Source organism: Pan troglodytes, chromosome 2 (genome assembly GCF_028858775.2).
Source record: "Pan troglodytes isolate AG18354 chromosome 2, NHGRI_mPanTro3-v2.0_pri, whole genome shotgun sequence".
NCBI classification, from domain to species: Eukaryota; Metazoa; Chordata; class Mammalia; order Primates; family Hominidae; genus Pan; species Pan troglodytes.
In genome coordinates this window covers 134,412,786-134,426,096 of record NC_086015.1, presented here as the reverse complement: position 1 = coordinate 134,426,096, position 13,311 = coordinate 134,412,786, and the positions used below count along the sequence as shown (strand labels likewise).

General features: G+C 39.2%; 1 protein-coding gene across 50 annotated transcripts in view; it reads right to left on the bottom strand.

The window, feature by feature from the left end:
• NEK11 (NIMA related kinase 11) overlaps nucleotides 1-13,311 on the bottom strand; it is a 323,630-nt gene that overhangs the window by 175,793 nt on the left and 134,526 nt on the right. For 41 of the 50 annotated variants that reach the window (XM_063807178.1, XM_063807173.1, XM_063807184.1 and 38 more), the window contains 4 exons: nucleotides 11,580-11,699; nucleotides 8,599-8,692; nucleotides 5,514-5,621; nucleotides 3,552-3,666 (listed from right to left, as the gene is read on the bottom strand). In XM_063807178.1, the coding sequence (XP_063663248.1) occupies nucleotides 3,552-3,666; nucleotides 5,514-5,621; nucleotides 8,599-8,692; nucleotides 11,580-11,699 (437 nt within the window). Of the gene's footprint in view, nucleotides 1-2,578; nucleotides 2,799-3,551; nucleotides 3,667-5,513; nucleotides 5,622-8,598; nucleotides 8,693-11,579; nucleotides 11,700-13,311 lie in introns of those variants that run through there. The other 9 variants (XM_063807168.1, XM_024355673.2, XM_024355669.2 and 6 more) reach the window with 2 other exon arrangements.

The window sequence follows — 13,311 nt, the reverse complement described above, 5'->3', positions numbered from 1 at the left end:
TTTGAAAGAATGACTGTATAATTTTATTTTACATATACATGCCAAATAAAAAATAAATACAAATTTCCTTTGGGTGCTGAAAGTTTGCAGTCTAATCTTCTAAAAGGCAAAAAATAATTAACCACTTCAGAGTTCATCAACAAATTAAGTCTCATGTTTCAAAATTTCACTTCAATTAATCTCTGTGATCACTAATTTTCTGGTAGTTGCCCACCATTCTAATGATTTGTCAAACCCAAAGGTTGCATTTTCTTTTTTTCTTCTTTTTTTACTTTTATTTTAGGTTCATTATAGCACTATTCACAATAGCAAAGACATAGAATCGACCTAAATGCCTATCAAGGCTGTATTTTCATAGTTCTAAGTTTATTTTTTGAATTTAATATTAAGAAAGAATAGCATTTAGAAAGTATGAATTTACAGACAGGAAAAAATAACGGAAATGTTTAAAGTATTTTACAAGGCATCTGATCCACCTAAAACTATTATGTATTTTTTCTAATCTGATAGTTTATCATAGAGGCCTAAATAGTGTTTACATTACAACATGAACAAAGTGGTCAAAGAAGTAGATTTGACGATTTCCAGTCTGGCTGGTAAATCAACACACTGTCTACCATACTGAAACCTCCATGACAAAAGACAAAATGAGAGGTAAGAAGGACATAGCTTGGGTTTTCCATAGTAGCCAGAACCTGTGGTCAAGACTAGCTTGGGAGTAATTTGGCTATAACAGTTCACAAAAATTAGCAAAGAGACACATGACAAAGACTCTGCCTTTCGAAAGTCCAGTTCCTTTGACATGTTTTTCTGTTTCTTACAAGTCAATTGCTTCTACCTACCACCACCGAAAACACACACTTTGGGGGAAATGGAAAGGGTGGTATACTAGATAGAAAGCAGGAACTCTGTGGTCCTTAAGCAAACCACTTAATGTCTTTGGCTTCCCATCTATGAAATGCAGTATTAAGTACTTTTCCTATTTGAAACCAGGAAGAAGCTCAGACTTTTTGGTCCTAGACCACCCATTCAATATCTTGTCCTGGGGCTTCCTATGCATAAATAGTGATGGCTCTGTCCTCCAGCAAAGCACAAGCCACAGGTATTGGGAGCTACATATTGCCTAACTTTCTCAGCTTTCTGTCACTGGCAAAGGGTCCGATCCAGACCCCAAGAGAGGGTTCTTGGACCTCGCACAAGAAATAATTCAGGGCAAGTTCATAGAGAAAAGTGGAGGCAAGTTTATTAAGAAAGTAAAGAAACAAAAGAATGATTACTCCATGAGCAGAGCAGGGGCATGAGCTGCTCGACTGAATAGACTTATAGTTGTTTTTTGATTATATGCTAAACAACAGGTGGATTATTCATGAGTTTTCCAGGAAAGGGGTGGGAAACTCCCAGAACTGAGGATTCATCCTACTTTTAGACCATATAAGGTAACTTCCCATGTCATCATGGCACATGTAAACTGTCACGGTGCTGGTGGGAGTGTCTTTTAGCATGTTAATGCATTACAATTTACATATAATGAGCAATGAGGATGACCAGAGGTCACTTTCTTTGCCATCTTGGGTTTGGTGGACTTTGGCTGGCTTCTTTACTACAACCTGTTTTATCAGCAAGGTCTTTGTGACCTGTATCTTGTGCTGGTCTCCTGTCTCACCCTGTGACAAAGAATGCCTTAACCTCCTGGGAATGCAGCCCAGTAGTTCTCAGCCTTATTTTACTCAGCTCTTATTCAAGATGGAGTCGCTCTGGTTCTAATGTCTCTGACATTTCTATTTTTAGAAAGAGAAGTCCATGGGATATTTCTATACTTCCAAATTTCACTTTTGGAAATTAACAAATAATATATCAAATACCATAAAAGGCCTAAGACAGAAATCCATCTGAAATATATATTTGTTTGTCAAGAATGTCTGTTACAAGATGGCTTCCATAGCACCATTTTAAAAGCTGGCTAATGCCAATCTAAAGAGCTTCAGGTGCTTGTCTCCATACAGCTGAAGGAGGCAGCACAGGCTTTAACAGCTCTAGTAAGTGCAAATCCGGTGAGAAGACAAGATAATCCAAGGTTCACTACCTTAATTCTCAATTTGAGAAGACAGCTAAACTGCTGCCAAAGAGAGTTGTTACATCATTGTGCAGCCATAAGGATGCACTTGCAGACCTCCAACAACACAGAGTGCAACTGGCCCAGGATCCCAGCTGCTATGCTCTTAAATCCATCTCTGCATTCTCTCAGAGGCTATGATGCCTCCTGATGGGCTACTACTGGAGCACAGTAGGAATACAAAGGCAGGCCTGTAGGATGGCTGACTTTGCTAGAGGACTTCCTGATGCCTTTGCTACCTCTAACTGCAGAGGAATCTAGTTCACCTTCACCAAACCTCTCTTTTCACTTGGAATAAGACTTTAATCAGTGGTCTAATGGTTCCCCTGGTTTTTTCTAGCTCTTTCCTATTTTCTTTTATATAAGCATTTTCTCTAAAAGTAACGTTGCAATTGTAGTCCCATCTTAGCATCTGCTTCTCAGAGGACCAGACTAACATTCACTCATGTATTCATCCACTCATTAATTCACTCAAGAAATATTTATTGAGTGCTTAGCATGTTCCTGGAAATTTGCTCTAGGCACTGGGGAGACTGGTGAACAAGACTGAGAAGACACCTATATTGATAACCCTCCTCTGCTCAAAGTGTCATAACTGCTTCCCCTTCTTTAGCACTTACTGTGTGCTGGGCACTGAACTAAGACCACTCCACATGCCACGTCTCATTTGCTCTTCACAACAACCCTGAAAGAAGGCATTATTATTCTTATTTCATAGATAAGAAAACTGAGACCTAGAGAGATTATGTTGTCAGGGCCTTCTCTGATAGGGCCAAATTTTTTACTCCAAAACTCATGCATTTAACCATTAGCTTATGATGTACCTACTCCATTTGCATGTATCTGCTCCATTTGGACCACTAATTAAAGTCTTATTCCAAGTGAAAATAGAGGTTTACTGGAAGTGTACTCATTTGCTGTGTGGTCTGAGGTAGCAAAGGCATCAGGAAGTCCTCTAGCAAAGTCAGCCATCCTAAAGGCCTCCCTTTGTATTCCTGCTCTGAGCACTTTTATTTTCTGGTAATGCACATCTGCATAGCTGATTTTCCAAAGCCTGGCTTCATTTCTTCAATTTAAATTTATGACAACTGGAAGAACCATTTACAGAACAGGGAAGACACAGTGCTCCGGAGTATTCGGAGTTTGCACAATTCCAAAGTCAGCTTAACGACAACATTGTTTAACCCACCCAGAAGAGGTCTCTCACCAGGTGTGAGTTTCCAACTCATCCTCACTATTGCAAAGAAGATAGAGAGGACAGAAAAATCCTTGGCTTCTCCACTTTTCATCCTGGTCATAGCCCAGCCCTGGTAAACTGATAATAGCTGCATACACTCAGAGCTTCTCCCAGAGGCCAGACAGACCCACTGCAAAGTCGGCCACAGCAACCTGTGCAGCAGCTGTGAGCATCCTTCTGAAAATCAATGCAAACACATACCATGATATCCAAGGTCAGATGTGGCATCCTCTACAATTGATTCAAGTTCGCGGAGGTCCATGGAAGGAATAGGCTGAGACTCAGGCAGGTTCTCTAAAGTTGGTTCATCAGATTCCTTGTGGAAGGTAATTAACAATTCATGAGATGCTGATAGAAGGAAACAGCACTACCACAAATGAAAAAAATATTCTTATTTAGAAGACTACTTGGAAACAAGCCTAACTAATCCTCTCCCTTAAACGTTTTCAAACTTCAGGAGGTAAGTTGGGATAAGAGAAACAGCCCTGAATCAATGAGACAGGTGACCTTGCACAAAGCATTTAACCTTCATGGGCTCAGTTTCAGGATCATGACTAGATAAGCCAAGTGGGATGCCCAAGGTACCAATTGAAGGTACTCACTCCATTGGCAGCTGAGGGGGGCCTTCTTCAATTTGGCACCTAGGGTGTTCCACTTACCACACCCTACTCCAGCCCTGCTCAGTTTCTGCATCTCAAAATTAAAGGTGTTAGCCTGAATGACTTACAAGTTCCCCTCTAGCTTTAAAGCTCTGTGATTCTATGAATTCCAATTTCCTGAAAGAAAAAGATCTAAGAGACCACATGATGAAAGAATTCACACTTCAAAAAAATAAAAGGTTTAGCCAAAATCAATAGGTATTTCAAGAAATCATTTTGCCTTTTTCCCTTAGTTTTGTGTGTGTGTGTGTGTGTGTGTGTGTATTTGTGTTTGAACCTGGAGCTGGTGCTGAGTTGATCTATTTTTCTTGATAAATGGTTTTCATGGGAAACTACTCCAGGAGTGTCTTTTTAATAAAAGAAAATTTAAAAGAAAGTTCAAACTAATCTTAATAAGTAAAATGAAGCCATGCCACACTGCAGTGCGGTATTTGTGAGAATATCATCATAAAGTGTTTTTAAGAAGTCAGTTTTCTGTACTGTATAATAATTGTTTCAGGAGGTGAAATTGGTTCCAGATTTCAAAGGATCACTGAGAGCACACAGAGAACTTTACAGATAAAGAACAGAGAGTACATGAAATACGTCTTTACGTGCACTTCAGAAATTATTTGAAAATAAGTATGTATTTGGACTCTCAATTAACTTTGATTTGCTGAGTTTCTCTTTGAAGAGAAAGATAGAATTGTTATAATTGCTTCTCTTAGAAAGAGAAGGACATGGTCTGATCTTTGATCCCCATTACCTCTCCACGTATGGAGACCTGATCTGCTATGTACTTTTCACAGAGACCTAACTTTAGCCCCAGCAAAACTGTATATGCCACAGGATCAAAGACAGACCTGGCCTGTCTTATGTATTATGGTATCCAACTGTTTTAAGCTGTGATTCTTTAGAGAAACAGTGCCTAACATGATTCCACATTCGATGGTGCTTCAAGATTTCAAAGCCCAAATTCAGCCAAGCAGAAAATGCCTGCTAAAATAAAAGGCCTTGTCAGCTAGGGTCTGAAAAACAAAGCAAGCCACTCTCTCTACATGCCTCAAATAATTTTTATAACATGTTTGAGAGGCGACATAGAGCCCATTCTCTCCCATAACTCTGATTCTCTCCTGTAAGTGCTTTTGAAATATAAAGTAGCTTGCTTCCACCAGGCAAGAGAGATGCAAAAAGGAATAGAGAACAGAGCCCCAATGAGATTAGCAAGAAATTAAATCATAAACATGTATATGGGCAAGGGGAAGGAAAGCACTCAAAGATGGGAGCATTTTCCTCTTCCTCTTCTCCTTATCACATTTTTCTTTAGCCTCTTGCATCTGATTAATCTAATTTCTTTCCTATATTTATTTCATCTTTTTCAGCTCAATGAAGCTTTTTCCTGCTACATTTAAAACCCTTCAGGCTCCTCTGCAAAGTGTTCGGCTTCCCATTTTCTTTCCCCTTTGTTCTCTGGATATCATTAAACCTGCCTCACTTTTGTGCTTGTGAATATGATTAAACTTGCCTCTTCCCTGCCTTGCCACCTCTCTTCATCCTCATCCTGGGGTGAACAAGAAAGTCTTGCCTCAGGTTGCTCCTCCTTTTCTTCCATTCCTTTTAAATGTGTTTTTTCCTAAAGAGATTATGACAAGGTCTGTTCAGCAGTGGTTTTCCAAGTCTTTCTTCATCTAGAGGTGAAGTGCTGCTTTCAGGAGGCCCATTTTCTATTCATTATTAATCAAGGTATACATAGGAAACAGACCAGCAGCATAGGAATTAGCAGAGGGATTATAAGAAATGCAACATCTCAGGCTGCACCCTGGACTAATTGAATCAGAATCTGCATCTTAACAAGATTCATAGGCAATCAAGGTGCATTCCAAGTTTGAGAATACTATAAGCCATAAGAATTTGGAGGAGGGTCCACTGATTGTGGACCCAAGTAGGCTGACAAGGTTTTCCTGAAAACAATTGAAAGAGAGATGGATGCTGACAATGTGCCAGAGGGAAATGACTGATGTGACTGCACAAAAGAGGGCAGGATGCCTGGCGATGCTGAGCCATCCAGTCTGTGGGCCTGAACCAGCTGGCAAGAGGACACAGTGTTCAAGCAGAAAGACTCAACAGCCATCTATCTGCCTGGAGCATTTCTGCCCCCATCAATATATAAACATAGGAAACATGCTTCTGGAAAGCTCAGGGCCAAAGACAGTGGTGGCACTAATCTCAGAAGATCAAAGAATAAACCACAGTCTTTGTCCAGAACAGCATCAGCATCAGTCGCTTCCCCTCCTGCTCCCTTTGCTCCTTGCTGATGGGAAGGGGATGAAAATGGGAAGTCACTGGGGAAGTGATGAGTTGGGAGTTCATAGGATCCTTGTGAAATCCTCTCTTTCTTCATCTGAGTTGGGCCAAGATCAGAACTTTGTGTCTAGCTCCCATGTTCTGTGGAGTAATATATGCATAAGAACATTTTTTGGGATTCTGCCTGCCATATGGTCTCAGGCTTATCTTCAGTTACTTCAGGGCCCCCAAAGGAACTTGATTTATAAGAGGAAGACAAGACCTCATAGAGTATAGTTATAACACCAATAATAATTCCATCCAATAAAAAAGAACACAAACATGGTGATCTTGAAGGGTCAAAGAAGAAAAGCAAAAAAGGTAAGTAAATTATCAGACACTAATATTTAAGCTCATACTTGAAACTACATTTCTTTTTTGCCATATGGTAACTTCAAGAATGAAGTCATTTAGATTTTATAGAACAAAATAATACCATGCCTGTACTTCTCAATTTTCAATCTTAGGGGGAAAATCCCTTAGAATCAGTGATCCCTGATTTATAAGAGGAAGACAAGACCCTGAAGAGATTATGACAAGGTCTGCTGAGCAGTGGTTTTCCAAGTCTTCCCTCATCTGAGGTGAAGTACTGCTTTCAGGAGGCCCATTTTCTATTCATTATTAATCAGAGTGTACATAGGAATCAGACCAGCAGCATAGGAATTAGCAGAGGACTCATAAGAAATACAACATCTCTGAGCAGTCTAGAAAAGTATGTCCCCATTTCTATAGCTGAATAAACAGGTACTTTACACATTAACAAACTCGGAATTCTTATAATTCTGTCAGCCTCCTTGTCAGGATTTGTGGAAATGTGCAGTTCTCAGCACTGCAGGGGGACAAAGCAGACTGCACCAGAGAAGAAGAGCCACCTTAACAGGCTATCATTTGCAGGGCCTAGAAGTGTGTGGGAAGCTGAAGAAATGCACCCAGTTTTCAGAGGGGGCTTGAGTCCTTCCATAGTGGTGGCATCAAGACCTTTCTCCAACTAGGGATCCAGCCCTATTGTTGACCCCATGGCCTTTCAGTCAGCAGGTTCTTCACTCGCCAAGTTCCCTGAGCAGGAAAGAACCCATCTCCCAATTCTCTGTAGCCTGCAACAGATCCCACAGGGGGGCTTCACTTAAATGGTGTGTCAGAGGGGTTGGAAAAGGGGGATGGAATTGAGCACATATTACCATCATCCCCACATTGTCTGCTAACTGGTCCATCAAACAGAGGAAGACTCCTGAAATTAGAGGAAGCTAGGCCTCTTATTGGTCCCCACTTGGGATTTTTAGAACTCCAAAGCACACAGAATCCCTAAATAATTGAGAAAGATGCATTACTGGCAGATCTCCCCCTTAAAGAGGGGCCCTGTCTGGCTGAGGGTGAGGTCTCCTGCATGCCCCAGGGCTTGGAGCCATCTGATAACTAAGCTACAACAGAATTAGCATCCCTGGGGCTTGGGGGATTGTCCCCACAGCCTCAGGGAGCTTGGTGCTTCCTGCTAAAGGACAGAATCTCTCGCATGCAGGGATCTCCATGAATAAAAATCAGAATTTGAGACAGTAGAAGTTCTCTATAAAAATGGCTTCATCCCAAGTTGCTTTTACCTGAAGTGCTATGAGGTTGGTATTGATGTCTATTGCCCAAATTTGACGTTGTAAAGACCACCTTATTAATCAGAGCCTACCCAAGGCCTGTGGAGATATTGTCAACCATTAGAAAAAATGGTGTTTGCTATTTACAGATTTGGAATGCTGAGGACATGAATTTGGGGTCATTTCATGTAAATCTGCAACTCTATTCATTATTGAACATCTATGACAGTTAAAATTTGAATGAAATTATTAACACAATGTACAACAAAATGGGTAGGAAACAAAATAAAAAGGAAAAGAATAAAAACCAGACAAAGAGAACAATGTACTAAAGAGGTAAAGCAACAATAGCATGGGTGGAATTAAAAATTAGATATACACACATTTGTTCTGTCAGCTAATCATTTTAACCCATCAGTTATGCATTCAGTGCCAATTCAGTTGTCTTGTACAGAGTAGGAGCTTGATTTTTGTTAAATGGATCAATTGATCCACCTCTCGCTACAGCCGCTTTGAATCGTTGTCACCAGCTGTTGACCTACATTCTAGAATCCTTCCTGGAATTGGGTGAAGTTAATCTGGATGTTCTTGTTTTCTCCCTTGTCCCTTTTCCTACCCAATCATCGCCATGAACCTAAAGCAAGAAAAATTTTTATGTAAAATTTAAAATAAGAGGGTACTTACATGGAGTACATCAACACTCAGCTGCTGAAAGTTCCGAGATCTCAATTCTTGCATTCGTTTGCTATTTTCTTCATATTTTTCTTCCACAATCTTTCTGTAAATTTAAAGTGAATGTAGAAAAATAACTGCGAATTGCTAAAACCATGTCTATATTATACAGATGAGTGTGATCCTTATTTCAACAGACTGACTGGGGGATTAGAAAGCCAGGCCATCAGGTCTCTTCCTCATCAAGGTGGATGTGGTGCAGCACCCAGCTGATTCTCTTTTAAAGCACACACAGGATACTCTGGTTCCTTATTCACCCTTACAAATCCCAAAATGCAGCAGCAGGAGAAGGCAGTGCTCCTCTCTGTGCGTTCTCCAAGTGCGATGACAGGGCTATGTGTTCCCAATGCCTAGCACAGTGCCTAACACATACTAATAACACAAAAACTGCTTTCAGGATGAACAAACCCATAAAAAGTAAAACTAGAGCTACATATCAAAGGATTTATGAGGAAATATATGGGAGTCATTGCACAGGGGAATTTTTCTAGACACATTTACTTTGTTTTCTCTATTACAGGAGAGTGAGTTTAAGCGACCTGCTACTAAACTGGAAGAAAGATTTGAGTTCTTATGATTACTTGTGGGCTAATTTATACTCAGGTTTTCATCACTGAACACCCTTCTAGTCAAACTCTCTTGTCTCTAAAATGGGTACATTATAATTCTTCTGACAATAGAGTCATTTTCTAGCTAAAACACATGATCCCCCTTGATTCTATAATCAACAACTAGAAACAATTCCAATACAATTTATTCACAAAATCAAGACCAAACTTTATTTAAAACCATTACTTTCAAATAAGAAAAATATATTAGTGTATCATGTGAAAGATATGTGACTTCTTTGTATTAAAAAACAGTTTTAATGTAAATATTTTGTAATCTGTATATGTTATTAAATTTGCCTTTTTAATCTGTTCCTATCAGAGATTTAATTTTCCTTTTACCCTCAGCCAATGACACGAATCATGGCACCTTGGAAATATCACCATTTCTGAGGTATTACGAACAGATTTGGGGCTGTGAGCTGATGCAATGGCTCAAGCAATTTATGTGAATATATTTTCCCAGTAAAACTCACACTCAATGTCATAGTGGTTTGCAGAATCCAACTTGTATTGGCTCAAGAGCAGATTGTGTAAATATCTTCCCAACTGAATATTAAATGGTATCATATTGTTAGCTTGATATTGGCCACAGTGGAAGTATTTATATCACAGAAATCAGCAAACAAATCAGCAGTCCCCTTCAAACCCAGAGCTGGTTGTTAAATATTTACCAGCACACCACTGCTCACAATGTACTTTCATGGAAATCTTTCTCTACCAATTTATTAAAGAAAGCAAATGTTACGGGAAAATAGACTCATAGATTCTTACTTGGCTTATCATGATATTCATTCCAAGTACAAGGACACCTCTAAATCATTTTTTGGATAAATTAACAAGGGAACAAAATGCGTAGATTTGTGTTCAGGTTCTTTCTGTCTCTCTAGTTCTTGATTGGGGCTCCTAAACTACCAAAATATTGGCAGAGGAAGAAAAAATAAGAAAAATTTGGAAATTTGATAACCTACCAACACATAAATCAGTCTTTCAGAAATTGAGGCTCTAAGCCTCTTTGAAATTCCATTTTTATGCATGTATTTTTTCAGCTTTATTAAAATTTAATTGACAAAAAATGTTTAGATTTATATATACTGTGTGATGTTTTTATATATGTATACATTGTGGGATAGTTAAATCAAGCTCTACTCTGTTAGCAATTTTCAAAAATACAAAACATTGTTATTAATTACAGTCACCATGCTGTACAATAGATCTCCAGAACTTATTTCTCCTGTCTGAAACTTTTTACCTTTTGACAACATTTCCCCATTCATGCCCCCCTGCCCCTAGTAACCCCATTCTACTCTCCCCTTTTGTGAATTTAACTTTTTAAGATTCCATATATAAGTGATATCATGCAATATTTGTCTTTCTATGCCTGGCTTATTTCTCTTAACATAATGTCCTCCTGGTTCATCCATGTTGTTGCAAATGATGGGATTCCCCTCTTTTTTAAGGCTAAATAGTTGTACTCCATTGTGTGTATTTATACCACATTTTATTTATCCCCTTATCTGTTGATGGATACGTAGGTCGAGTCCATATCTCGGTTACTGTGAATAATTCTGCAATGAACATTGGAGTATAAGTATCTTTTCTATATACTGATTTCATTTTCTTTGGATATAAGTCCAAATGTAGGATTGCCAGATCATATGGTAGTTCTATTTTTTAATGTTTAGAGGAATCTTCATGCTATTTTTCCATAATGGCTGTACTGACTTACATTCTCACCACTACTGCACAAGGGTTCCCTTTTCTCTACATCCTGGCTAACACCTGAAATTTCACTTTTTCATGTAAATACTCTAATTAGCAACACCGCCCTGAGCATAGACTTTTCTAAATGCTTCACTTGACAGAACAGAGCTCTGTTTCCAGTCTACTTCTTCCAAAAGCTAACAATTTCCTGCCAATAAAGTCTCCTTCCTATAAATAAGTGAGGTCTCCTGGTAGAAGGTACGCAGCAAGCACCTAGGGAATCCGGGTGAAACAGTGATGTCTCCTGCTGGGGTATGTGCAGAAGCTGTCAACAACAATGAGATTTCGTTTGGAAACTGACCCTATTTTCATCACTAAATAACCTCCCAAATAGTTAATCTTTCCCTTCACACAAGACTGAAAGCCTGATATTAATAGCACCTGACATTCCATCTATGGCTCAATAATCATCTTGGAGTGAACGAGTGAATGAATAAACACATAAATACATAATCGTATGCATTGGGGTTTCCTGTTTTGGTTTTTGCTTTTCCCTGTAAATTCCCTGAGAGCCCTGAGAAGTAGTCCCGAGCATGAGTGCCTAAAGGAAAAGCAGCTTACTTCAGCTTCCTGGCTTTCTCATCAGCCGCCTGGAGCTTCCTCAGCCGCATCCTTTCTCTTGGCGTCATTTTCTGTACTTCTGACAGTGCCCTCAGAGTCTGCAGGTGGATCCTTTTTTGCCTATAAATAACAAAGATTCCCCTCATATAGCCCATCCCAAACATGTTCAGAAAAATTAAACAAATATTTTATAAAAGTATCACTACACTACTGAGAGCAAAAGCATCTTGAGACAGGCCAGGCAAAAACTAATAAGCTTTGGGTATGTAATGAGCCAACCAGGACTGTAGTTAATAAGCAACATTTTTCAAATTAGATTTTTGTTTAAAGGAAATTATTTACTTTCCAAATTCCTGCTCATTTCATCGCCAATGACTAGTTTTCATAATGTAAAACAAATTAGGATCTTGGCCATTAAAGAGTAAATAGACTGGCTCAGTAATTCCACCATGTGGATAAAACACATAATCTCTAGAGTTAGGCAGGGTTTGAATCCCACCTCCACCACTCATTAGCTCTGTGGCCTTGGGCAAGTAACTGAACCTCCCTGAATCTCAGTTTTCTCATCTGTAAAGAATGGGCTACAGTAAGTATCATATGAGATAACATATGCACAGTGCCTAGCACATAAAAAGTATTCCAAAATGCTAGTATTTTAATAGCTAAATCTTATTTTTTTATTTTTTAACTTTTATTTAAAGTTCAGGGGTGCATGTGCAGGTTTGTTATGTAGGTAAACTCAAGTGATAGGGGTTTGTTGTACAGATTATTTTGTCACCCACGTATTAAGCCTAGTACCCATTAGTTATTTTTCCTGATCCTCTCCCTCCTCCCACCCTTCAACCTCTGAAAGATTCCAGTGTCTGTTGTTCCCCTCTATGTGTCCATGTGTTCTCATCATTTAGCTCCCACTTATAAGTGAGAACATGCATTATTTGGTTTTCTGGTCATGCATTACTTTGCTAAGGATAATGGCCTCCAGCTCTGTCTATGTTGCTGCAAAGGACATGATCTTGTTATTTTTATGGCTGTGTAATATCCCATGGTGTAAATGTACCACATTTTCTTTATCTAGTGTACCATGGATGGGCATTTAGGTTGATTCCATGTCTTTGCTATTGTGAACAATGCTGCAATGAACATATGCGTGCATGTGTCTTTATGATAGAATGATTTATATTCCTTTGGGTATATATCCAGTAATGGAATTGCTGGGTCAAACGGTATTCTATTTTTAGGTCTTTAAGGAATTGCCACACTGTTTTCCACAATGGTTGAACTAATTTACATTTCCACCAATGGTGTATGAGTGTTCCTTTTTCTCTGCAACCTCACAAGCATCTATTTTTTGACTTTTTTTTCTTTTTTTTTTTTTTTGAGATGGAGTCTTGCTCTGTTGCCAGGCTGCAGTGCGGTGGCGCGATTTCGGCTCACTCCAACCTCAGCCTCCTGAGTAGCTGGGACTACAGGCACACGCTACCACGCCCAGCTAATTTTTGTCTTTTTAGTAGAGACGGGGTTTCACCGTGTTGGCCAGGATGGTCTCGATCTCTTGACCTCATGATCCACCATTCTGACTGGTGTAAAGCTTTCTGAGAACTTGCCCTATGAATCTGGGTGCTCCTGTATTGGGTGCATGTATATTTCGGATAGTTAGATCTTCTTGTTGAATTGAACCCTTTACCATTATGTAATGCTCTTGTCTTTTTTGATTATTGTTGGTATAAAGTCT